The 26,181-nt window shown below is 43.7% G+C and overlaps 1 protein-coding gene across 8 annotated transcripts in view; it reads right to left on the bottom strand.

Annotated features, from left to right (window-relative positions):
• The window catches only part of INPP5B (inositol polyphosphate-5-phosphatase B), a 152,204-nt gene continuing 126,023 nt past the window's right edge, over positions 1–26,181 (bottom strand). For all 8 annotated transcript variants that reach the window (XM_083173575.1, XM_083173573.1, XM_083173576.1 and 5 more), the window contains 8 exons: positions 26,058–26,168; positions 23,545–23,710; positions 21,231–21,466; positions 20,079–20,192; positions 19,011–19,095; positions 8,344–8,471; positions 6,512–6,623; positions 1–3,466 (listed from right to left, as the gene is read on the bottom strand). In XM_083173575.1, coding sequence (XP_083029701.1) covers positions 3,345–3,466; positions 6,512–6,623; positions 8,344–8,471; positions 19,011–19,095; positions 20,079–20,192; positions 21,231–21,466; positions 23,545–23,710; positions 26,058–26,168 — 1,074 coding nt within the window. In that variant the 3' untranslated portion in view covers positions 1–3,344. The remainder of the gene's footprint in view (positions 3,467–6,511; positions 6,624–8,343; positions 8,472–19,010; positions 19,096–20,078; positions 20,193–21,230; positions 21,467–23,544; positions 23,711–26,057; positions 26,169–26,181) is intronic.

The following is a 26,181-nucleotide window of genomic DNA, read 5'->3' as shown; positions in this document are numbered from 1 at the left end:
TATCTGTTCCTCCCGGCTCCCACCGCTGCCCGGCAGCCAGTGTCATCCTCCCTGCCCGGCAGCCTGCTCCCGCTGTCACCCCACCACAACAGCTTCAAGTGCCTCCTGCCTGGCTCCCTATGCAGCCTCCCCCTGCTTGGCTCTCTATAGCCGGCATCCCCCGCATGGCTCCGGGACTGGGCTGCACATAAGATTTAGCAAATCTTATGTGCAGCCCGTCCGACCTCCCGACCCCGATGCGCACGGGACCGCGCATCGGATCGGACGGGGTGTCTGCATGTGCGATTTGGGCCGATTTCACGGCCCGATTCATCCGAATCGGGTGAAATCGTGCCCAAATCGCATAGTGTACGGGGGCCTTTAGTCCCTGCTTATAAATCCAGTATACAATAGTCCTACACAACATATAACTTTTAGCGGACACTGGTTAAAAAATAAAAACAGTAAAATCTCAGACATAATTAGAAACTCGATTTTTGCTTGACATCTTACATTAAAAACAATGTCCTCGTTTGGCAAACATTTAGAACTGGCATTTTTGCAAAACTTATAAAAAAATGGTTTCACTCACATTTTGCATTAAAATACAGTGGTCTCTGCCAAGCCTGCCCTGACTGACTGACAAAGTAACTAATAAATGTTTACTGCACTGATTGGTAAATTACACCGTTTACTAGAGCGGTCATCCGACCTGATTGGTGAATGGCCATTGCTATACAGGAGAATGGGTAGAGACATCTAAGGTGACCGCTTCCTATCCCAATTAAATCTTCTCCCGAGCACAAAAAGACTGCACAGAACCACTGAAGGAGATTGAAACTTTGCGTTGTGTTGTATAGTGTTATGCTGTACAAGCTACCAGATATTTGTGGGGTTCATTACTAAATTACTGTATCACAAGTTTGGAAGTCTTCAATATAAAGCCACTAGAGTGAAATCTGAAAGTTTTTATTGTAAAATCGCCTCTAATGCTGTGTACACACGGGGGCGATAGGGGCTATAATCGCTGGAAATATGGTTGCAGGCGACCATATTGCCAGTGATTGGAGTGCGCACCAGCGATAAATCGCCGGGTGCGCGCTCCCGTTTTCTGCCCCATTGTAATCGCTGGTCGCAGGAGCTTGCTCCTGCGACCAGCTAATTACCTCTGCAGCTCCCCCAGCAAAGGTCCTTTTCATCAGCGACCATCTCTGGTCGCTGATGCAAAGGAGACACTGGGCAATATATTGCTCAGGAATATATTGCTAGCAATATATTGCTGGGCAATATATCTCCCCCCGTGTGTACGGGGCTTAAGAGCTGGCATTATGCCCTTGACATTAGTATGTATGCCTGTTCTGTATATTGGTAAATACTGATCAATATAATGTGCACTTTTCTTAATTGTAATGTGGATACAAAATATATCTGCATCAAATACTGTACAGGCCACTTGTATGTAATTTGTATTGTACAGAGGTCACACTAGAATGATATCAGCCCTAGGCTGTGCAGGGAATATCGACCTGGGGTTACTGCACCGTGTCTCTGCAGCACCATGTTTTTCATATATTTTATTGGCTGTATAAAACCAGGCTCCCATTAGAAAAATCCCATCACCAAGTTTTTGGCAATGCACATTTCTCCAGCAGACAGGCTACTAGAATCGTCACTTGTGTTTACCCCCTCGAGACAAAGGACGGCAGCGTATCTCAGGTAAAACATTAGCAAACCTTTGACTAATTAATGATATAATGTGACCATGATATAAATAAGATAAATCAAACATGTTTGCATAATAACCTAATTGCGACTGTGGCACATGCATATTTCACCCACCCTTACATGCAGCACGCCCCAGCTTCCACTCGACAAATTAGGTGTGACATGCTCAAATCCACTGCAATGATGGTATATTTGCAATAATAATCCTCTGACTTTGAGAATGTGTTGGTCCATATAGGGTTAGTGCATAACAATTAATTAGGAGCAATCTATTGACTTCATTCAAACCACAGTTGACTGTGAAATAATGTTCCACTTGGAAACTTAAAATGTGCTATATATATCCTAAAATGCCCGTGGCATCTTAAAGAGGTCTAGTATGAGCAGTTACAAGTTTCTTTCAAATTCACTTAAATAATGTGTCCCTCAGACGTCTAGCCTTTATAAAGGTCCTTAAGGAAAATAACTGTGATCAGATTCTTCTTGTACCTATATATATTGAAGGATGCTGCACGGAGATATGTGTCTGAACCCCCCACCCCAAGATAGCGTGAGCGGGTAAGCTAGAGGGTAAAGACTCATGCATGAACTATAGTAAATGGATTATGGACTGGCACATTTTGTGTGTAATTTATATGGAGATCCATTTAAGGTTCTTCTCAGCTGAAAAAAGGAATGACGGATACAGGCACTTGGAGGCTCAATAGTAGTCATTGTGTCTCTAATGGGGCCTACACACGTAGCGATTAGGGGTATTTTCTAAGCGATCTCACTAGGGCCCTTATTCTGGTTGGTGCGGCCAGAGCCGCACACGGGGCTCCGGCCGCACAAACCAATCCCCGCCCACCCTACGGATCGCCACGGCCGTCCGTACACGGACGGCTGGCGATCCGCATAAAAATGGTGGAGGCTACGCCTCCACCATGGTGGGAGCTGCCCCCTGCATTCGATGGTCGTCGACCATCGAAGGCAGGTCCGCACGCCGCGGCAGCTCCCGCAAGCTGAGACCACACGGACAATCGTCCGTGTGGTAGCTTGTATGGGGGCTGAAAGCTGACATCCGGCGACGTCAGCTTTCAGCCCCCATGAGTTGCGTCATGGCCTCATTACCATGCATACGCCCCGCGTTTGCATGGGAACGCCCATGAAACGCGGGGCGTACACATAGGGAAATGAGGGCATGATGCCTCTCACGCCCCTATACGCCCCCTTTGCGGCGGACGAAATACGTCTGCGGCGAAGGGGGCTGCACATGCGCAGATTCACCTCTGCGCATGTGCAGAGTAAAAACATCGGCGGTACGGCCGCACGCGGGCCGTACCGATCCGATTAGAATAAGGGCCTAAATATTGTGTAGGGGCATAGTGCAGAACACTGGTCCTGACAGTGCAGCAATGTGTGCTGAGCGATCTGAGCAATCTAGCATCACTCAGAACACTCAGCCCTACGTGTGTAGGCCCCATAAGACTTGAATATTTAGGTCACATAAGGCACAGTGCCATCTGTCATGGTCTCAAATAACCTTTCTATATACACTCAGAAATTACACAGGTTCTGTGACTGGCTTAATTCAAGCCTGCATCTGTAGGAATATCAATTCTGCTTCTTGTATGTTACTATATACAGGTTATCCCACGACACTATGAGCTTTCTGCCCATTGGAGGAACTGCTGAACAAATTCCTGGCACTTTCTCTTGTCCAAGTTGCTGGGTTTGGACTGATCAGGTGGAGGTCGCAGTAAAAGGTTTCCAAATATGCTTGCTGGAAATAGAAAGTTTAGAATTTTTTAAATAAAATTTCTATTTTATATTATATTTCTATATACAACATTGGCTCACAGAAGTATTCATCCCCTGAAAAAGTCAGACATGTTTTCGTATTGCAAAAGGCACTTGTGCAGATTGTTCCTAGAGTGTTGTTTTCTTGCAAACCTGTAGGCTCTTAAAGTATATTTTCAAGCAGTATGGGATAGATGCGGTTGGCAGGTCAACAATAAATAGGTCGACCACTATTTGTCAACAGGCCAAAGGTCGACACAAGAGGTCAACATGAAAAAGGTTGACATGAGTTTTTCACTTTTTTTTCAGAACCAGTGTATTATTCATACTTTACTATCCAAGTGGACATAGAGGGAGAATATAATAGTGTGCTGAGCATAGCGAGGTACAGTGCCAGAAGCATGGCAAGAAGACGTGGTACATTTATACAATATCCATGTTGACATAAGTCGACATAGACACCAAAAACTCATGTCATCACTGGCGCAGCACCTCTAAAGCCCACCCCCCATCACAACCTTGCAGTCCCCCCCCATCACCTTTGCTCCGGCGATCGGTATGCCGGAGCTCCCTTGACCTTCCTGCCAGCCAGCTGTCATTTATTTTACAGTGACGTAGGCGGCAGACTGGGGTATGGTCGGCGCGGATCAGGGGGGACTCGGGAGCGCTCAGGCACCCGAGTCTTCCCGAGCAGCCACAAACATCCCCCAGCCTGCCACCGACGTCACTGCTGAATGTGACAGGCGGCCGGCTAAGGCAGCAGGGACAGCTGGCGGCAGGGAAGCTCCAGGGTACTAACGCTGGAGCAGAGGTAAGGGACTTCCTGTGGTGGGCTTTGCTGGGGCAGGACAAACCTGCCCTGGTAGGTTTGTCCTGCCCCAGCAAAACCCACCACTCAAGGGGTTAAGAGCTGATTGACTGGAGCATTATCACCTTCCAATTTATCACTGCTTACAACATCTGCCCCTATGTGTCTGTTGATTTTATCCTAACAGTAAAAAAAGAATGAAAAATGCCTGCAAAAGTATTAAACCCAGTGCTGGGGAAGCTCCAAGATCACACGGATAAAAGCTATTGCCAAACAATGATTTCAAGTTTCACCTGTACAATCAATTAAAAGGTCAGATTTTACGGAAGAAAGTGTGACAATGAAGACCATAGAGCATTCAAAGAAAATGTAAAATGTTATAGACATGCAAATATATAGAAAAACACTACAGAATAATATCCAAGTACTTTGATCACAAAGTTCTTTGTTGGATCAAATGTGCAGGAATGGAAGCTATGCCATACCACCCAGGCAGTGCCTAGACAAGGCTGTCCTTCAAAACTGGCATAGCACGAACAAGACTTGTGCAGGAGCAGTAAATGATGCATTGAGAGATAGTACAGACAACCTGCTTCAGTCTGCTAGAGAACCAAGCTTGGGAGAATGTTGAGTTTTCAGCAGGACAATGATTCCAAGCACAAGGTAAATGTTCTCCAATGCATAGGAGGGGAGCTCTAACTGCACAGCCTAACTACATGTTATGAGAGGCGCTAACTTGCTGAGACTTCTACTGCCAAAAACAAAGAGAAAACCTCAATGCTGTGAGACAACCATGACACTGTCCTTGCTGCACACACACATAAGTTCAGAGGACCAGCCCTCCAACCAATGCAGCTACCATGGTGCACAGAGAATCCAGAGATACTTATGTGAGCGAGTTTGAATTTCTGCTGTCCAAACCATGAGTGATGGACTCTAGATTCTCCCTCTATATTATATTATTATTATTATATTATGTATATCAGACAATTGTGAGTTTGAAAATACACTTTAAAAGCCCAGTGGTTCATAATAAAAATACTGTCTAGAGCAAGTGCACAATAAATAATATAAAAGTGGCCCTGTACCAAAGATATTCAAAAACATACAGCTTATCTGATAATAAACCATTAATGACTCCACACAAGATTTCTACCATGGGTTCTTTTTAATTGTATTATTTTTTAATAGGGAAAATATGAAGAAAAAAATATCAATGCAAGACGACCTCATAAAAAATAAGATGAAATATACATATGTTTAAAACAAAGTGTTGCCAATAGAACAAGAAAAGAGTGAGGTCTCCTCAAGTTGTAGCATAGCTCTAGACCAGGGATGGGCAATAAGCAGCCCTTAGTTTTGCTCTTTGGGCATGCTGAAACAGATGCAATGCATGCTGGGACGTGTTCATCAAGAGCTGGAGGCCCGTGATTGCCCACCCCTGCTCTAGAGAGTACCACAATGATTTCATCAGGGGCTTGGGCGACTAGAGCAAAAAACTAACAGGTATAAATAGTATATTATTTGTTATAACACTGGTGGTGTCATAGGAGGCGCCCTTGCATGGACATTTATATTTGACTAAATTGTATATAATAATGAATATGCATAATGCTGGAAAATGACTAGTCATGGACACCTAGAGTAAGTGAGTCAGTGATTAAAAAAAATAAAAAAATAAAACCAGAAAAATACAACACTTTTGCATATGCCTAAATTAAACATAAATTTTGTTTTAGGTGTAAATAATGTTGCAAATGTATTATTTATAATCCCTCACTGCTTTTGTTTACTATGTAATTAATTCCTGATAACTTTTACAATTAGAGTATAAAAATAATATTAAACTAAAAACTCTTACATTTTTAGTTGAAGAAAAAAAAAGTTAAAAAAAATCAACTTTTCTTTTATCTTACTGGTTTATCCAAAATACAAGCTAGATTGCCAAAAAGATGTCATTTTGAAATGGGAGCATAATTGATTAAATCCAAACCACTTATCTCTAATGAAAATTAAATGAAGCAACATTGTGCTCATAAATGTCATTCATGTGCCCTGAGGGTTTGTTATGCTTACACTTATTGTATAATTGCAATGCTCATATTGGTGCAGTGCTTTCATCAGAGGCCACAGTTTTTACTTAAGATTTGAATCCTCCAAAAAGGAGAACACAATTAAAAACTTCATATATTGACATGTTTAGAAATTCAAAAATCTTACCTAAAATGTTAATATCCAAGTGGTTCTGCACGGAATTACTTAACAACTCCCCCAAGAAGGAGATCAAGCAGTTAAAGACGTTTTTGTGATGCATAGGTAACATTGAAATAATCTAAACAATACAAAAACAAACAAATAAAAAACACATTATTAATAATATATTTTTAAATTAATTAATTTTTTTTAACAATTACAAATTTAAGTAATCATTAACCCCTCCAGTTGTGGGTTTTCTGGGGCATGGCTCACCACTGCCACAGAAATGCTCTCCACTGCAGGTTTGATGCTGCTTCCCATCTGCTCCTGCCTGCGTCGAGTGCTCAGGGGCATTTGGGAGGGAGCGGACATTTGGGTGGTGCTGCCAGATGATGCACCTCAGAAGGTACCACTGGTGCACACCTAGGAATCAGTGTCATGCACAGACATTTGCCGGGGCAGCCAGCAGTGCAGCTCAGCCCAAAAAATCTCCGGGCATACCACTGAAGGGGTTAAACCCTAATTGGAAAAACAAGCAAAACTGTTTTTGGTGAAACATTGGATTTTACACTGAAGTGCATAAGTCATGGGAGAGGTACCTATTATTGTGTGGGCCCCCTCTTGCCTGTCAACAGTGCAGCTACTCAACTTGTCATCAATTCAACATGTGGATGTAAGACCTCCAAAGAGACATTAAACCATGCCACCTGGATAGCTTCCGACAGCTCCTTGATATTTGCAGGTGAAGTATCTTGTGTGTGAATGGACCTCTCCATCACATCCCATAGCTGATCGATTGGATTTTATGTCGGGCGAACCAGGCGGCTGCATCATATTTGCCTGCATTCTCCTCAATGTTCCTTGAACCAATACTGGACAACTTGTGAATGATGATCTTGTGCATTATTCTACTGCAAAAAAAGGGGCAGACTAGATGGGCCAAGTGGTTCTTATTTGCCGTCAAATTCTATGTTTCTATGTTTAATATTCCATTTGTGTGTGTGTGCCTATGTGTGGCTTTGTGACCGGCTGAAAATGGTCACAAATCAATAACTGATTCAGGCAGACCAGCGAAAGCAACCCATGCCATGTGATCACACCACACACCATTGTGGAATCACCAACAACCTGCAAGGTGCCTTGTTGACAATGGTCTCACCACACCAGAACACTAATATCAACTCAGAACAAAAAGAACCATGACTCATTGGACCACACAACATCTTGGCAGTCCTCCAGGATCCATTTAGCGATGTCATGAGCCCAGGTGAGGTGCTGGGCCTGGTGTTGTAGTGTTAAAAGGGGCAATCTGTTGAGTCTTCTGCTCCCATAACCCATGAAAGCTAAAAAAAAAAAAGAACCCTGCACTGTCCTGCTGGATAGGGCTCTGGTACCTCTGCAATCATGTTAATGTGATTTAAGCCAGTGTCGTGCAGACCATTCTGGCCAGACACAGCTGGTCCTGATCATTAAGCACCTGTAACCAGCCACTATACTGTCCATGATGGGCGGTTATGCCTTTCATGAGGTATTTGGGGGAACACCCATGTCAGCATAGAGGAGTGTTAAATATCTGTAGAAGTTCGGAAATGGAATGTCCCATTCACCAGGCACCAACTGTCATGCCTCATTCCAGCTCTGATAATTCACCTTGATTTACCACAAACAGCCTCACTGGTGTTCAAATTGACCCACAAGATGTCCCATTACAACGAATGCAGGTTTGTTCATTTCCAATACTTACCTTTATAGGATGTGCATGCAAGCTTCTTATTTATTTTTTCTTTCTCCCTCTCTATCTTTTATAGAGGTTATTTCTTATTGTATATCCTTCGATCTTTATATGTACAAATTACCTCTTCACTGCGGTTATAATCTCCTGCACATTCCAAGCATTGGTCATAATAGCTGTAACAGATGACAGGCTCAGGGAGACCCTCCAGGAAGAGAAGTAAGGCCTCAACAACAGAATGGTTGCTGCCAGCTAGCCACACATTAAGGAAGTACAGAGGTACACTATCATATTCAGAGGGATAGGCAAGTTGAGTTACAAATATTAATATTAGATCAATAGCTATATACACATATCATGACAAGTTCATATTCAATTATGCAATAAATAATGATAAACATTGAATAACTTGGTTTACACTACTGTGCCTTCCTGGTCTGCTCAGCATGCTTCAAAGTGAATGCCTATCTGTTCTTGGAGGCAAACAGGCTAACGGAAAAAAGATCTGGTTACCCTTTTGTAGCAGCCATTCAATAAATGAAACATTCATATTTTTCTCTTTGGCTGGTTAATAGTTTTATGGCTCAAATAAATCAGGAGAGTGTGGGGACCAAGTACAATCATAGTGTACTTGGTCCCGTTAACGGGCTACGATCAAGAGTGACCGCCCCCAGCCCGGGAGTGTGCGTTCGACCCACAGACGCAGTGTTTCAGTGAGCTTGTCTCACACTGCAGTCAGAGATACCTTTAAAGCAGCTGGCACGAGTCCCGCAGTTTCACCATTCATCTATAACTGGTGCCTGGGTCAGTGAGTCTATATAAATACACAAAGCTACAAAAGACTTTGGAGCCAGCAGCCACACAGGTATTACCCACTATATATTAACGACTCATTGTGTGACTTTCAATTGGCACTCAATAGGGTTGCTAATTTAAGTCCCTAATACCTAGAGACATACCAGAGTATTACAAATCAAACTAAACATCACAACTTTAATAATTGCAGTATTCTGGCGATAGACACTCTTACCAAGTGGCATTGTGGATTTCAGTCCACTAAAGAAATTAATGCTACAAAGCAAGCTGAATTACAATCTCTGATCAATTCACATCTAGTCTTCTCTAAATAGAGAACAATCATGACCTTATATAAGGGATCGGTTTAAGTAAGTCTCTCATCAATTAATATGGCAGCTAGAATTCAACTATGAGTCAGATTGAACGGTGTTAAAAGGGGATGGCGTCCTTCCCACCGATTTTTAGCTCGATATTTATTTTATTATTGTAATTAAAGTCTTAACCATTATCGTATCAAATTTACATGCAAGTTGTTATTAAATAAATTGTATCATTTGTCTAAACTTAGGGTGACATTCTATGGAATGCGAGAAAAGCGCATATATTTATCGCACTCCACATCGCCGCTCTTCACACTTTCTGAATTCGCATTTTTTGATCATAATTCGCATATTTAATGGGATGCGCATTAGAGGGTAAAAAGTGCGATGTAGTGCGAATTGTGGTGAATTGATGCGAAATTATGTCACTAAAAAGTGCGATTTCTTCCGCCGGTCATGTGCGCATTTTAGACCAATCGGTCAACGCGTATTATATCGACGGTATTTAGGTCGAAGCCATTAGTCAGACTGTACGGGTTTATCGAAAGTTTATAGATAGACAGTAGCATATGGTCGATCATAGTTAGGTCGAACGCTAGAAAGGTAGACCACTATTAGGTTGGCCTGTAAATAGGTCGAAAAGTACAAGATCGAACCTTATTTGGTCGACCGCTTTTAGATCGGCAAGTACAATGTCGAAAATTAATAGGTCGACTGCTATTAGGTCGGCAAAGGCAAGGTCGACCGTTTATAATCAGAGCGCATTTCGGTCGCCTTACTCAAGGTCCACCGTTATTAGGTAGACATCTTATAGCACCCATTCATGACTGTAATGACACCCTGCCACCCTCAATACCCCACATCGGCACTCTTTCAACGCTGCACCACTCCTAAATCCCCCCATATCTGTCTAAATCTAGACGCCGCTATAGTCCCCCATCAGTCTGTCTACATGTACACCACGTTGTACAGCAGTATTCTGATGTGGCACTATAAGTGCCAGAATGACCTGTCACTGCTCAGCGCTGCATACCCCCATTACACCTTCACCCATGAAGGGCTCCACCCCTGGGATCCCTCCATCTCCCTACCTGCACCCATAAAATACGGCACCCCCATTCCCGGCTAAATGCAGACTCCCCAAGCCTCCCCAAGCCAGTCACACAGCCTCCCGTCTACATTTAGGTGCTTAGCTGTACTCTAGCGCATTGCCGTGGTCTATCATGACTGTGGCACTACAAGTGCCACAATGACCTGGCACTGTGCAGGGCTGCCAACACACCCAATACACACTCACCCATCACAGTCTGCACCCCTGGGATCCCTCCATCTCACTAGCTGCACCCATACAATACGGCACCCCCATTCCCGGCTAAATGCAGACTCCCCAAGCCTTCTCATAGTCACACAGCCTCCCGTCTACATTCAGGCGCTTAGCTGTTCTCTAGCGCATTGCCGGGGCCTATCACGACTGCCGCGCCCAGTAGGCAGCTGCCTAGGGTGCCCCGATCTCGGGGGGCGATGAAGTCGGGCTATCATAAATTCTAGCATGTCTGTCAGCATCCCTGTTGTACTTAATGCAGCCAGGGCCGGATTATAATGGAGGCACAAGGGGTCAGTGCCCATGGGCCCCCCTCTAGCTAGGGGCCCCCTGTGGTTGGCATGTACTTTTCCCCAAAATTTTTTTTTGAGCTAAAGGTTTTGTGCATGGGAGTGGGGTAGTGCTGCAGCTTCACCTATCTGCCAATGTGACAATGATTAATGGTGCTGAGCATTGGGAGCCAAGTGTGCAGTGCATTACTGGGAGTTGACTAAGTCCCTTGGCACTTTGCACCAGAGGGCAGAGGCTGAGACGTTTGTGCTGAGCTCTGATTGGTGGAGCTCATTACATGCTTCTCGGGCCCATGGATAACAGCAGCAGCAGCCTAGTCTTGGGAGGGTTTTTAATCAAAGGCAGCACTGGGACTGTGAGGTATCCTACAGAGTAAGGTGCAGAGGGACAAACACAGGCTTTTCATGTGGTATGTATGTGTGTGTGTATATCTATCTATATATAGATAGATAGATAGATATATCCCCTGGAGTTACCCATTGACCAAGTTTATACTGCCTTTACTCTGTGTTTTGACAGTGTAATATTCCCCCATGCAGTTTGCGGCCAGTAATGACAAGTGCACGGGGGCCCCCGAAGTCTTAATCTGGCACTGAATGCAGCTGGCTGCTGTGGAACCTCTGACACCTCCTCCACACTTTCCCTATAGGCATACTTCCCTACTTTGGTGCCTAACATGACTCACACCGGCCCTGGTGGCACCACAAGTGCCAGAATGACCTGCCAAAAAACGGAGCGAGGGGGAATTGGCAGATGCGGAGGCAGTGTTGAATGCAGTCAGGGTGAGTGGTGGCAGCGAGCAGGAATCCCTGCTCGCTGTCGCCGCTCGCAAACAGCATTGAATACCTGCCTTAGTGTCATATGTGCGCTCTGTAAACAAGTTGTTTAAATTATTATTATTTTTTTTTACAATCACAGTGGGTTGTTGGCCTGATTCAGACCAGGTCGCTAGGCGGCGTATGTTCGCAGCCTAGCCAACAGGTAAACACCACCTGACTAAGCGCCTGCCCCCCCCCCCTTCCTATTTGCATGCAAGGAGATGTGTGCACAAACACATCCCCTCCATGCAGCCGCGTCGTGAAAAATGTTTCAGATGTCACAACCGTCTAATGACCCCCCCCCCTGTTCAAAAATAGTCAGTCATGTGACGTTAGCCGCCCATCCTGAGCAGGCATCTACCCACCTGTGTTCCCAGAGTTTTCATGGAAACGCCCATAAAACACTGGATGTTCCCCTGCACCTGCCCCCCTGTCTGCCCCCTTCCCTCCCCTGCCAGCGCAGGGTGGTGAGCGCGATACTCGCCGAAGGCATCAGTACAGGGGATTTGCACATGCGCATACCCCCACCATCGGAAAAGGCCCCACCCGATCAAACCTGAATCAGGCCATATGTGTCCGGGAGGATATTAATTTATTAGAGGAGCACAATATATCCAGTTTACATTCCGTAAATGTGACCACTAATATTATACATTTACAAAAGGAAAAATCCCATTTATACATTACAACATTCTAAAAAGATCTTTATTTTATATTGTCTGTTGGAAAGCATACCATTGCCTCTATTGTAGGCCACAGTTAGATGTCACCTCTAAGTTTCATGCCCTGTATAAAAGCACAGGAGGTTCAACATTTAGGCCAGTGGTTCCCAAACTGTTTTGAATCACAGTACCTTAGAGCAGTGGTTCTCAACCTCGGTCCTCAAGGACCCCAACAGTGCACGTTTTCCAGGTCTCCACACAAAATCACAGGTGAATTAATTAGCTCCACCAGTGATCCTTTAAATTGTGTCAGTGAATAATGAGTGCACCTGTGCAACTGCCAGACCAGGAAAACGTGCACTGTTGTGGGCCCTTGAGGACCGAGGTTGAGAACCACTGCCTTAGAGCACAGCTTCTCAAACTCAGTCCTCAGGACCCCACACAGTGCATGTTTTGCAGGTCTCCTCACAGAATCATAAGTGAAATAATTAGCTCCACCAGTGAACCTTTTAAAAGGTGTCAATGAGTAATGAATGCACCTGCCGAGTGACCTGGAAAACATGAACTGTGTGGGGTCCTGAGGATAGAGTTTAAGAACCCCTGCCTTAGAGTATTAACCCCTTCCCGACATTTGACGTATATATACACGTCATGGCCGGGATGTACTTCCCGACACATGACGTATATATACGTCATGACTTTAAACTGTCACCGCGTCTATAGACGCGGTGACAGTTTAAACATGTCTGCTGTCCCTGACAGCAGACATGTCCCAGCATGCCCAGGGGGGGCGGCGATGCCTCCCCGCCGTCGGCGATCGCTGCGATTGGCTGTTCAATGTGAACAGCCAATCGCAGCGTTTTCCTTTGTTACCGGTGAATCAGACGCTCGGTAACACAGGGATCAATCACCACCGGGTGTGAGGGGGCGTGAGGGGGTCACCGGTGATGACCACACCTCACCCCACCTGCCCCCAAGGCTGTGATTGGTCCGTCGGACCGACGGACCAATCACAGCCATGGCGCGTGATTTAAACTAACGGTGACTGCGCTGCAGACGCCATTCCGGTCTGGAATTGCGTGCAGAGCGGTCACCGTGCCAATCTGTCGTGATATACTGACCTGATCCTTGCCTGATACTTACCTGATCACCGCTGGTAGCGTGCTGCCAGCAGCTGGATGCTTCCTGGATCTTGTGACTTCCTGTGTGCTGCTGCTGCAGTGTCATAGAGTGACAGATAGTGAGAGATCGTGACAGAGAGTGATAGAGAGTGCTATATTTTGTGTCTGCTGCCCCCCCTTTTGTGCTGATCAGTATATCTGTGCTGATCAGCAACTTTTTGGGGGTGCAGGGTTTTTTTTTTTTATATATATACCTGTCAGTTGCACCAAAGGTTGTGCTGCCTGTGCAACTGACTGCTGCCCCCCCTTTTGTGCTGATCAGTATAAATTAACTGATCAGCAACTTTTTGGGGGTGCAGGTTTTTTTTTTTTTATATATATATACCCTGTCAGGTTGCACCCACAGTTGTGTGCCTGCTGCCCCTCACTGCTAATCAGTGTTGCATCACTGCATCACTGATCTGCATTTTTTTTTTTTTGGAGAGTGCAGTGGGGTTTTGTTTTTACACCCACGTTGCTTTTGTGGGTGTCCTGTGGCCGCTGAGCGCTGATCAGTGACGTACATCACTGATCAGCATTTTCGGCACAGGGTTGATCTATTTTTTTTTTTTTTTTGATCAAATTCCTGTTGCCTTTGAGCGCTGTTCAGTGACGGACGTTACTGACCAACATCTGTGCTCAATTTTTGGCGCAGGACCTTTTTTTTTTTTTTGAACCCCTTCAAGGTTGTACCAAAAGCTGCCTTGAAGTTGCTGAGTGACGTACATCACAGATCAGCATTTTTGCCACAGGGTTGATCTAATTTTTTTTTTTTTTATTGGGATCAAATTCCTGTATAAAGTATTTTTTTTTCTGCACTACATACACACTACACACTACATACCCCCCGTGTTGAAATAAAGTTTGTACCCCCCCTACACTATACACGTGTTGAAACATTACACTTACAGAAACACAAAAATAAAAATGGCATCCCAAATGTCATCCCAGTCATCCAGAAGAATGTATTCAGTGGAGGAGGCATATGCCATATGCTTGCCTCTGACTCTGACACAGCCAGTGATGCAAGCGGGGAATTTGAAGGATTCGTCTTAAGCTCCTCTTCCTCCTCTAGTGATGAGGGACCCCCTCAAAGACGCCCCCGTAGAGCAGCTGAGAACCCCCCCCCCCCCCCCCCCCAATGATTGATCTCGTATGGACCCCACCACCAGACAATTTTGAGCCCCAGGTTCCTGAGTTTTTGGCCATCCCAGGAATCCAATTTGATTCAACAGGTCTCATAGAAATTGACTTTTTCAAATTATTTTTCTCTGATGATTTTATAAATTTAATGGTGGACCAAAGTAATTTATATGCCCAGCAGTTTATTGCTCAAAACCCCACGTCATCATTTGCTAGGTGGACCCCTGTAGATGCAGTAGAGATGATGACGTTTTGGGGTCTGGTGTTACATATGGGCATAGTAAAAAAGCCAGAAATTAGGCAATATTGGAGCACAGATGTTCTGTACAGCACCCCACTTTACCGTATGGCCATGACTCGGACTCGTTTTGAGACAATCCTTAAATTTTTACATTACACCGATAATGCACAGTGCCCACCCAGAGATGATCCCACCTTTGACCGGCTATTCAAAGTCAGGCCGGTCATTGATCATTTCAGCGCCAAATTTGCAGAGATGTACATCCCTGAAAAATTTATTTGTATCGACGAGTCCCTTATACATTTTAAAGGAAGGGTTAAATTCCGCCAGTACCTTCCCAGTAAGAGGGCAAGGTATGGCATAAAAATGTATAAACTGTGTGAAAGCACCTCAGGGTACACCCACAGGTTTAGGGTATATGAAGGGAAGGATTCAAGAATTGAACCGCCAGAATGCCCCCCCTCCCTCGTAGGTGTTAGTGGAAAAATTGTCTGGGATTTAGTGCACCCCTTCCTGGATAAAGGTTATCACCTCTATGTGGATAACTTTTACACTAGCATCCCCCTGTTTAAGGCCCTTGGTTCAAGAGGTACAGCAGCTTGCGGTACTGTGCGCAAGAACCAAAGAGGCCTCCCAAAAACGCACATTGCCCAAGTACTGAGAAGGGGTGAAAGCAGGGCACAATCCACCGAAAATATGTTGTTGGTCAAATATAAGGACAAGAGGGATGTCCTTATACTGACAACAATTCATGGAGACAGTACCACCTCCGTCCCTGTACGAGGTACCAGTACCCACACCTCAAAACCTAATTGTATCCTAGATTACAATAAGTACATGGGCGGAGTGGATCTTTCAGATCAGGTACTGAAGCCGTACAGTGCCCTGCGGAAAACAAAAATCTGGTACAAGAAGCTGGCAGTGTATATCATCCAGATGGCACTGTATAACGCTTACGTGCTATTCTGTTCTACCAGCCAGAGGGGGACATTTATGCACTTTCAAGAGGAAGTCATAAAGGGCCTAATATTTGGGAACCAGCAGGCAGAGGGCCCCAGTACTTCTAGTACTGGCCCCCGTATTGTACCAGGGCAGCATTTTCCTAACGAAATCCCCTCCACTGCAAAAAAGGGCAGGACACAAAAAAGGTGCAAAGTTTGCTATAAAAAGGGAATAAGAAAGGATACTATTTTCCACTGTGAAACTTGCCCCGACAAACCCGGCCTATGTATAAAGGAGTGTTTTAAAATATACCACACATCTATGGATTATTAGGTTCATCACCGTGCTTCGGGGGTCTTGCTAATGCCACATAGCACCCACCATTCATTCCACCAGAATCTGAGCCGCAAAATCCAAAAATCAGTCCTGCCATGCACCCAAATGGTATTTTTTGGTCACATGTGAGGCATTGCCGTACTCGGGAGAAATTGGGGCACAGATTTTGGGGTGCTTTGTCTCCTTCATTCCTTGTGAAAATGAAAAATTTTGAGCCAGAACTGCATTTTTGTGTAAAAAATTTAATTTTTCATTTTCACTGCCCAGTTGTACCACAATTGGTGAAACCCCTGGGGGTTTGAAATGTACACTATACCCCTAGTTGAATTCCCTGAGGGGTGTAGTTTGCAAAATGGGGTCACTTGTGGGGGGGTTCCACTGTATTGGTGCTTCGGGGGTCTTGCTAATGCGACATAGCACCCACCAACATTCCACCAGAATCTGTGCTGCAAAATCCAAATATCACTCCTTCCCTTCTGAGTCCTGCCATGCACCCAAATGGTATTTTTTGGTCACATGTGAGGCATTGCCGTACTCGGGAGAAATTGGGGCACAGATTTTGGGGTGCTTTGTCTTCTTCATTCCTTGTGAAAATGAAAAATTTTGAGCCAGAACTGCATTTTTGTGTAAAAAATGTAATTTTTCATTTTCACAGCCCAGTTGTACCACAATTGGTGAAACCCCTGGGGGTTTGAAATGTACACTATACCCCTAGTTGAATTCCCTGAGGGGTGTAGTTTGCAAAATGGGGTCACTTGTGGGGGGGTTCCACTGTATTGGTGCTTCGGGGGTCTTGCTAATGCGACATAGCACCCACCAACATTCCACCAGAATCTGTGCTGCAAAATCCAAATATCACTCCTTCCCTTCTGAGTCCTGCCATGCACCCAAATGGTATTTTTTGGTCACATGTGAGGCATTGCCGTACTCGGGAGAAATTGGGGCACAGATTTTGGGGTGCTTTGTCTCCTTCATTCCTTGTGAAAATGAAAAATTTTGAGCCAGAACTGCATTTTTGTGTAAAAAATGTAATTTTTCATTTTCACAGCCCAGTTGTACCACAATTGGTGAAACCCCTGGGCGTTTGAAATGTACACTATACCCCTAGTTGAATTCCCTGAGGGGTGTAGTTTGCAAAATGGGGTCACTTGTGGGGGGGTTCCACTGTATTGGTGCTTCGGGGGTCTTGCTAATGCGACATAGCACCCACCAACATTCCACCAGAATCTGTGCTGCAAAATCCAAATATCACTCCTTCCCTTCTGAGTCCTGCCATGCACCCAAATTGTATTTTTTGGTCACATGTGAGGCATTGCCGTACTCGGGAGAAATTGGGGCACAGATTTTGGGGTGCTTTTTCTCCTTCATTCCTTGTGAAAATGAAAAATTTTGAGCCAGAACTGCATTTTTGTGTAAAAAATGTAATTTTTCATTTTCACAGCCCAGTTGTACCACAATTGGTGAAACCCCTGGGGGTTTGAAATGTACACTATACCCCTAGATGAATTCCCTGAGGGGTGTAGTTTGCAAAATGGGGTCACTTGTGGGGGGGTTCCTAACTTTTAGCATCTTATGGTGCCTAGAAACCTACATGGTGCCTAAAAAATAATCTCATAAAAAGGAGGCTCCAAAATCAAGTAGGTGCTCCTTCTATTATGAAGCCTGTGGTTTGGTCAACGTGCACACTAGGGCCACATATAGGATATTTATGAAAACAAAATAATTGGGGGAATCAATTTTTAGTCACATTTCTCTAGTAAAATCTACTGTGTTCCTTAGAAAAATGTATTAAAATTGAAAATCTGCAAAAAAAATGAAATTTTGAAATTTCACCTACACTTTGTTTTAATTCCTGTGAAACACCTAAAGGGTTAACAAACTTCCAAAATGCTGTTTTGAATACTGTGAGGGGTGCAGTTTTTGAAATGGCATCATTTATGGGGGTGTCTCACATACAAGTCCCTCAAAGTCACATCAGAACTGAACTGGTCCCTAAAAAAATCAGTGTTTGAAATTTTCTTGAAAATTTGAGAATTTGCTATTCATATTTTAAGCCTCCTAGTGTCCAAAAAAATTAAAAGGAGGTTGAAATAATGATGGAAACATAAAGTATACATATGGTCTATGTTAGTTATTAACTATTTTGAGTGGTATGATTATTTGTCTCACAAGCAGAAAATTTAACATTTTGAAAATTGCTAAATTTTAAAATTTTTTACGACATTTTGGTATTTTTCACAAAAAAACACAGACTGTATCGACCCAAATTTACCACTAACTTGAAGTACAATGTGTCACGAGAAAACAATCTCAAAATCACTGGGATAAGTAAAAGCAAAAAAAAGTTATCCCCACTTAAGTGATACATGTCAGATTTGAAAAAAAGGGCTCTGTCAGGAAGGCAAAAACAGGCTGCGGCGGGAAGGGGTTAATATATATTTTTAAGGCACACTTGGGCCAAAATGTACTGTTGAGAAACTGATCAAATAATACAAAAAATTATTAAATTGTGTTTATATGTCCTCCTTAGAAGCAAATGTGGCCCCTCACAATTGCCCATATGTTTTATGATTGGCAGCCACCAGCCTATTGCTTTGACTATAAATAATATGTCCTGGATAACCAATCCTATGTACCCTGCAAGTGTTCCAATACACCCCAGGGTGCCTAGGAACACAGTTTGGGAACTACAGATATAGGCAGTAACGTTTTACAGCAGTAACAGTGCTTGGTCAAATGTGTGAAACTTAAAAGGATACAGAGGAATTCCGGGATTCCAGTATCTAAACAGTCTCTGATGGCTTCAAATTCAGACCTTAACCCCGGTTGTTGAAACAAATCTTCCTGTGATTAAAACATAAAAGGTAAGAACATTTTTGGATATTTTCTCTCAAAATATTAGTCAATCAAATATACTTTAAAAATACATAGTATAAGAATTTCTGTATATTATTTTGGATATGGCTGAATTAACCAATCTCCTCAATTTGTGGCTTTCCTTCTCTCCCTGGCTACATACACTGTCAGGGGGTAGATATGATTGGCGATCACCCACCAGACTGGGCTGACTGCATTGCAACAGCCCTGCCTCTCCTTCCAAGACTGCGTGGAGTCATGGCCCGGGTGAACCTTAAAATCCCCCTCTCCTGGCTTTGTCTTCCAGAGCCCTAGTTGGACTTGGGTAAGTATACATTTGATAAAATCCAACCAAGATGAATTGTCAGATTCTATGCTCTGGACTCAAATATGGAAACAGTATAGTTTGTGGAATCTATTATACCCCTTTCAGACATACTACCCGGCATTTTAAACCCGGTTTTTAAAAATCCCGGGTCCATAGCAGGTGCGCCGACCCAGGATTCTAGTCAACTAAAATCTTGGGTAAAGCCATTCAGAGGTTGGCTAGTCCCGGGTTTATGCGCGTGCATGTGAAAAATCCTGGGATTTTTGCGTATGTCTGAAAGGGGTATTATTCAGTGCTAAATTACAGGTATCAAACTCACATGCTAAAAACTTGTATTTTTTATAAATATACCAATTTCTAGGGGTAATATGCTATGCAATATTTCCTTTTGAGGTATGGATCAGTAATATTGTGTCAACACTAAGTAGATTAGAGATGTTACATTTAAGCCACTATTTCATTAATATCAGTGTATTGCTTAGGGATTCATGAGATCTACTCTGGTCTTTAAGTAGTGTATAAAATATACACTATTACCTGTGTATATATATTATTCCATACCCTGGTCCATTATCAAGATGTGTAAAATAATTGTGCTTTTAAACCTCGTTTAGGAATGAGGAGAAATTGGTAGAAATCTAACCTGCAAAGATGCATTCCGATGTAAATGATCGATCATCATCCACAGCTCTTTTGGTAGATCTAGCGGTTTCTCTGCACCAATAAAAGAATCCTTCATCTGTAGTGGCATGAGGGCCTGCAAAAGGTTTAAAAATATATATAAATATATTTATATAGACAGACTTATTTACCAGACACTCTGCTGCAGAATCTCCGGTTTAAAGTACTGGCCTGGGTGCCCTCCTAAAGGTATACACATGAGAGATGGCCCCCTGGGACTTTTTTTCCACTAGCAAGTTTCGGAGTGCCGCCTCATATGTCTCCATAACTACACAATAATCCTCTTGATGAAGTCCTAACTGATGGACAAAATGCATCGTGGCTATACTGGTTTGGGACCTACTAATCCTACTGATTGTTACCACGGAAACATTTGCACTGGTATATTTTGTACATTACCGTAATATAATAGCCGGGGGGGGGGGGGGGGGCTGGGCGTGAATTTGTAATCCATTTGGATCATAGCAGGAACCAAAAAGGCGACAATATCTAATCACAATCCCCTTGGAATTTGACAGACAAGAAGTCAGCGTTTGGTGGTGATAACTTTTTTTCTGGGAGTGACAGAAAAAAATGAAGGCATCCGAAGGTGTTTTAAAAGAAGGTTATATGACGTCAGTGCCGGCCCCGATTAGCCTGTTCCTGTCGTAGAGTTGTGGAAGGGGCAGACTTACTCATTTGCACAGACTGGGGAAATCATTCAATAAGGGGTGAATTGCATATGGACATGTGACACGAAACCAGATTGCTAATTTTTCACAATTCACCCGCAGATTTACACAGGGCGGGTTTTCCCTCTGGGCAGATGCTAACCACTCGCAGTCATCTGCAAATCTGCAGATGAGTGATCCGGTCTGAATCAGGCTCACAGTAAGGACGTAGTACTAGGTCCAGCTGGCAGCAGGTCTGTGGAGTGGCAGCCCTCATACTGGCCATCCCTCTCTCCACCAATAATAAGGAAGAAAGGAATAGTCTGTATATGCAGCAGATAGTCAGTATAGAAATGAATGCACTGAGCAGAGCTTCCAAATAAATGAGTGTTCCGAACAAATGAGTGTTCTGAGTAGGTGAATATTCAGGCAAGCAAGGTAATAATGCAGAGAGACAATCCTACCAGTTCTTTGATTGTGTCGGGAGACATTTCCCTGATGGGCTCTCTCATATAACACAACATTTGGATGGATGACCCAAAGCAGCTGTACAGATAGTCTCCAGTCACAGACAGGAAGAAGTCCTTCCCTCTGTCCAGGTGAAGAATAAGAATGTCTTCTAATCTCTCCTCACCAGAGTTCAGTTCATTAGCAGTTTGATTATTGACAAACATCTCCAATTCTATTTGTGTTTCTGACCCTAGAAAAGAAAGAACACAGGTCAGACAGCTTTTGCCTATATATCAGATGCCAATATGTCCCACACAGCGGGCCCGGTGCCTCGCGTATTTTATTCTCCCTCTATGGGTGTTGTGGACACCCATAAAGGGACAAAGTGCCGGCATTGCAGCGGTTGGGATTCCGGCGTCTGTATTTTGACCGCCGGGATTCCAACCGCTGGCATAATCACTGCATCCCTTTGGAACATTCTTTAAAGAGGGTTGCGCCCAACTGAACATTATCTGTTGCAAATCTATAGATCAGATGAGAAACATTGTATCCCATATTTGCCTCAAGGCACACTACAGTCCAGGTTTTTAGGACAGCGTTCCCAACTAGAAACACTAGCAGTCCTGGTTTTAACCCTTTGAGTGCCAACATTGCTGTGAGCAATCCTCAAAATATCCATTAAAAATGCCATCGTCGCTCACATCGATTGTTCTTTTAGTATAAATAAATACAAATACAGCCAAGTCTATTAACTGAAGTATAACTGAAGTATAGTTAAATATTGCACCCAAATAAAATAACCGTCACTGTGAGTGATGCTGGCATTTTTAACGGATATTTTGAGGATCTCTCAGCAACGTTGGAACTCAAAGGGTTAAAGACAGATAGAGGGCCCCTTGTTCAGGCAGGGGCTGTCGAAATTATTGTCAGCCCCCGCCAGCCACCACCAGGTGGCGCATGTGCACAAGACGCTTGCACGCCCCATGGCGACGGAGCTCCAACGTGTCCCCCGCCGTCCCGTTCCGAGGATTCCCCTCACCTCCCCGCCACCTAATCCTGCCCGTCTCCCTAAAGCGGAGATGGGCAGGGTCCCGATGCCCAGCCGCCGAGAGACTGGGACGCACGTGCATTCCAGTTTAATGGAGCCCTCTCCACCAGTGCTCACCAGAGGGGAGGTTCTGGCGGGCACCGGGTAACAAGAGGGGCTACATCTGTAGTCATACTTGTGCACAGGTGTCTTATCTAGTACCTCAATTACTTGATTAAACCATCTGTGCCCAAGCATGGATACCACCAAAACCTGGACTATTAAGTTTGTACACACTGGAGTAATGTTAATTTGTTCCAATATCGGATTAAGTTCCTGTCACAGGGCATTGCCACACACACTGGCACGGAATGATTATGTTCTGTCCGTCATTAGCATACTACTTACGCTAGTAATATCGTCAGGTTTGGTGTGCAGCAAATGACACCTGATGTGTCCGCTGGATCGCACATATTGGGGACATACACTGCTGTGACATGGCAGATACGATCTGATTGGCTGGTGATTTATCACTCTTCATTTTGAAGCTTAATGCATCTGGCCCACAGGCTGAATACGTATTAATCACATACGTGTGTGGCGTCCGCTCGCCATGCTGCGCTTGCCACACTTTATAAAATCAACTCCACGCCGACGTGGATAATGGGGGTATGACGTGGATAGTGGGGATATTAACCATTGTTTAGTTTCAGGGCTACAGCAGCAGTTACGTAGTTTACGTAGGCAGCATAGTGCTGTATTGGTATTCTCAATACAGCACTACGTAAACTACGGAACTGCCGCCGTGAAACTATACACAATATATTTGTGTGTATTTCATGTGTTTGTACGACATAAATGCAAGATACCAGAAGATACATCATTGAAATATAAAAATATTCTGAAATACAGAAAAAAAACGCAATCCAAAATTATTCTGGTCCCGAGCATTTTGGATAAGGGATACTCAACCTGTATTACAGAAGAAAAAAAAAAACTTTGGGAGCAAAAGGACATACATTTTTCGCAAAATATTTTTTTTAAAGCTATCCTATAAGATTGCCACCCAACCTCCCTCCCCCTATAAAAATAAAAAAAATTATCATGACACAATCAATGCAGCCTATATGTTTACATGAGAAACAAAACTGGGTAGTTTTCAGGGATTTGTTTTACAAGCAGGATAAACATAATCCCTAATAAACTACGGCTCACGCTGACTTATCGGGATAACTGCAAAGCCACCTACATTTCAGAAAACACTACAGCTTTAAATTGATACTTAGAAGTAGTTCACATACCTGGTGTGAGGAATCCTTTGCTCGGATTAGCTCGAAGCCACTGCTTGCTATAAGAAGGCTCATCAAGCTTACTTATGAACTGGAACTGACATGCCACCTGTCCATCATTATGAATTGTGAATGTCTGGACTTGTAGCTGCATGTACTTCACATCCCTGAAGTGGAACTATGGAAGAGACAACACATTGGCAATTAAGCTTCCCTATTGTTAACACATGCAAACATAATATTTCACATGTCAAGCAACAACTGTAGCCTTATTCAACATGGATGTCCTGTTGGTTCTGGGTCTACAGCCAGATATTTATGCAGATTTAATTTTGCTTACTTTCAATTATATATACATACATAATACACATTTATAGGTCTTTGCTTACTGGCACCAGGCAAGGGGGGTGGACATGCTAAACAAAATGTTTGTTTTGATATTTATTTAAATTTACATTTGATTACCCATGAGTAATTACATGCCATGTACGCTGAGGTAATGCACTCATGAATGTCTCAAATTGAGAAACAAGATTTACACATACTGTATATTTTTCCTTGCAATTACAGTGTGAACTTGAGGTTTTTTAAAGTCATGCTTCCTGTTTTGAAACCTACTGAAGGACAGTGCAGTCTTCTTGTCTGAAGTATGAAAGCATGCTGAACAGGAAATTTGACTCAAATCCTAAATACACCAAGTTCCGACATTCACATATACATTTCTGAATTTTATAAGAGGATGTTATATACTGAATTAACGACATTATTTTAAGAATAGTACTCATTATGTTGGGATACTTATAGGGGTTTATGTATTCGATTCCAATTTAATTAAGGCTGATGGGCTTTGGTGAGAATGCAATTAATTTAAAAGCAGCAACCAGGCTGAATAAGCCCTAGCACTTGTTCCTTCTTGAAATCTTGCTGCTTTCTTGTCGAAGTCCTGCAGGGTTCACTGAAATTGGAATTTCAGTGGCACAACTACAGAGGGTGCAGCTGCTTTGGGGCGTGAGCTGTCTGTAGGACCCACTGCACCGTCAAGCTCCGAGCTCTGCCGCTTTAAAGCATACAGGCCACAGTACCCCTACTAATCTTCAGAATCGTGCTAAGCCACGTCTCCATGCTAAGCCCTGCCTGCAAATGGTGATGAGTAGTCCGGCCATTGTGAACCTGAAGTCCCCAGTCCCCAGAAACTCTACCCCCATGCTGCTCTAACTCCGTCCTTCGGATCATCTGTGGCTGGATCATCTTGATTCACCCCCACAACTCCTTTACTTTAAGAGAGATAAATATGACACTAAACAATGGAAGTGTTCTGCAACTGCTATGATTGGCTGCTCCACTCTATGTTCCACTGTCTACAGAGGTACATGGCGCAGTGGGCCATCTCTAATTCCATTGCTCCATATATCTCTAACCTCATCTCCATTCATACACCCTCCCGCCCATTAAGGTCGGCTGACGACTGTCGTCTCTTCTCCACCCTGATCACTGCTTCCCATGCTAGAGTACAGGACTTTGGCCGTGCTGAACCCCTTCAGTGGAACGCACTCCCTCACTCCATTAGACTCTCCCCGACCTTGCAAAGCTTCAAACGGGCACTGAAAACTCACCTATTCATCTTCCACTGCATGAACTAGCTGGTTCTCAGACCCCTTGCCTGTTTATATCCTGCTATCTAGCCACCACCCACTTGCTTGCACCTCTTGTAATCTGTCTGTCTCCCCTTCCTACTAGATTGTAAGCTCCTCCGAGTAGGGCCCTCTTCCCTCCTGTTGTCAAAGCCCACTTCTCTTCACATTTCACTCACAGCTCTCCTATACTCCAACACTCAGTGAGCATCTTCGTCCGCATACTCATCTCCATCCTTGGCCTCAAGCCTCTTATAGTATGTTGAGTGAGTCCTCACTACTTATATTTAAGCTGTAATGTGTATTGAACTGTGGCGCTCTTTATTTGTACTCTATTTTTGTTATTTATTCAATGTTATGCCAAGTTTTGTCTCCCTGTACTGTTCCTTTGTACGGCGCTGCAAAACACTTGTGGCGCCTTATAAATAGAATTATAATAATAATAATAATCTTGTAATTCCATGAAGGAATAAAGTATTTAATACAATAAAGTATGAGTGAGCGACACCTACATTCCTATTACTATTTAAACCACCATACGCTGTCAGGCTGTGCTCCTTCTATGATGTTTTGAACCCCATCAGCTCAAAAGCAAACCCCCCACCACCATCATGGCCCTTTCAAAATCTGGGGCCCAGAAAGTTCTTGTTATGCCCCTGAGTTGTTCAATACGTTAAACTCATCTGAACAAAATAATTGTCATGCATGCACCTCACCAATTCTTTCTTTAGCACAAACCAGTGAAACTCATCACCAATGTGTGTGTCTGTCTATTGATAGAAGCCTAATTGAATGCATTGACATGTAGTACAGGGACATACACTGTGCAGTGCCCAGCACCAGAGGAGGTCGTTTGTAAAAGTGGAAGTTTTCTTCCCACCATCGCATCCATACCTCTCTCTGTGATAGTGTAGCAGAAGGAATGCTGTCATTCTCCATCTTATCTAAGGAACGGACAATTTCTTCAAATGTTTTTCTGTGCTGTTCTTCATTGACCACTTTTACCTAATGAGAATAC

Source organism: Crinia signifera, chromosome 2 (genome assembly GCF_055691185.1).
Source record: "Crinia signifera chromosome 2, ASM5569118v1, whole genome shotgun sequence".
Lineage (NCBI taxonomy): Eukaryota > Metazoa > Chordata > Amphibia > Anura > Myobatrachidae > Crinia > Crinia signifera.
This window is presented reverse-complemented; position numbering and strand designations above follow the sequence as displayed.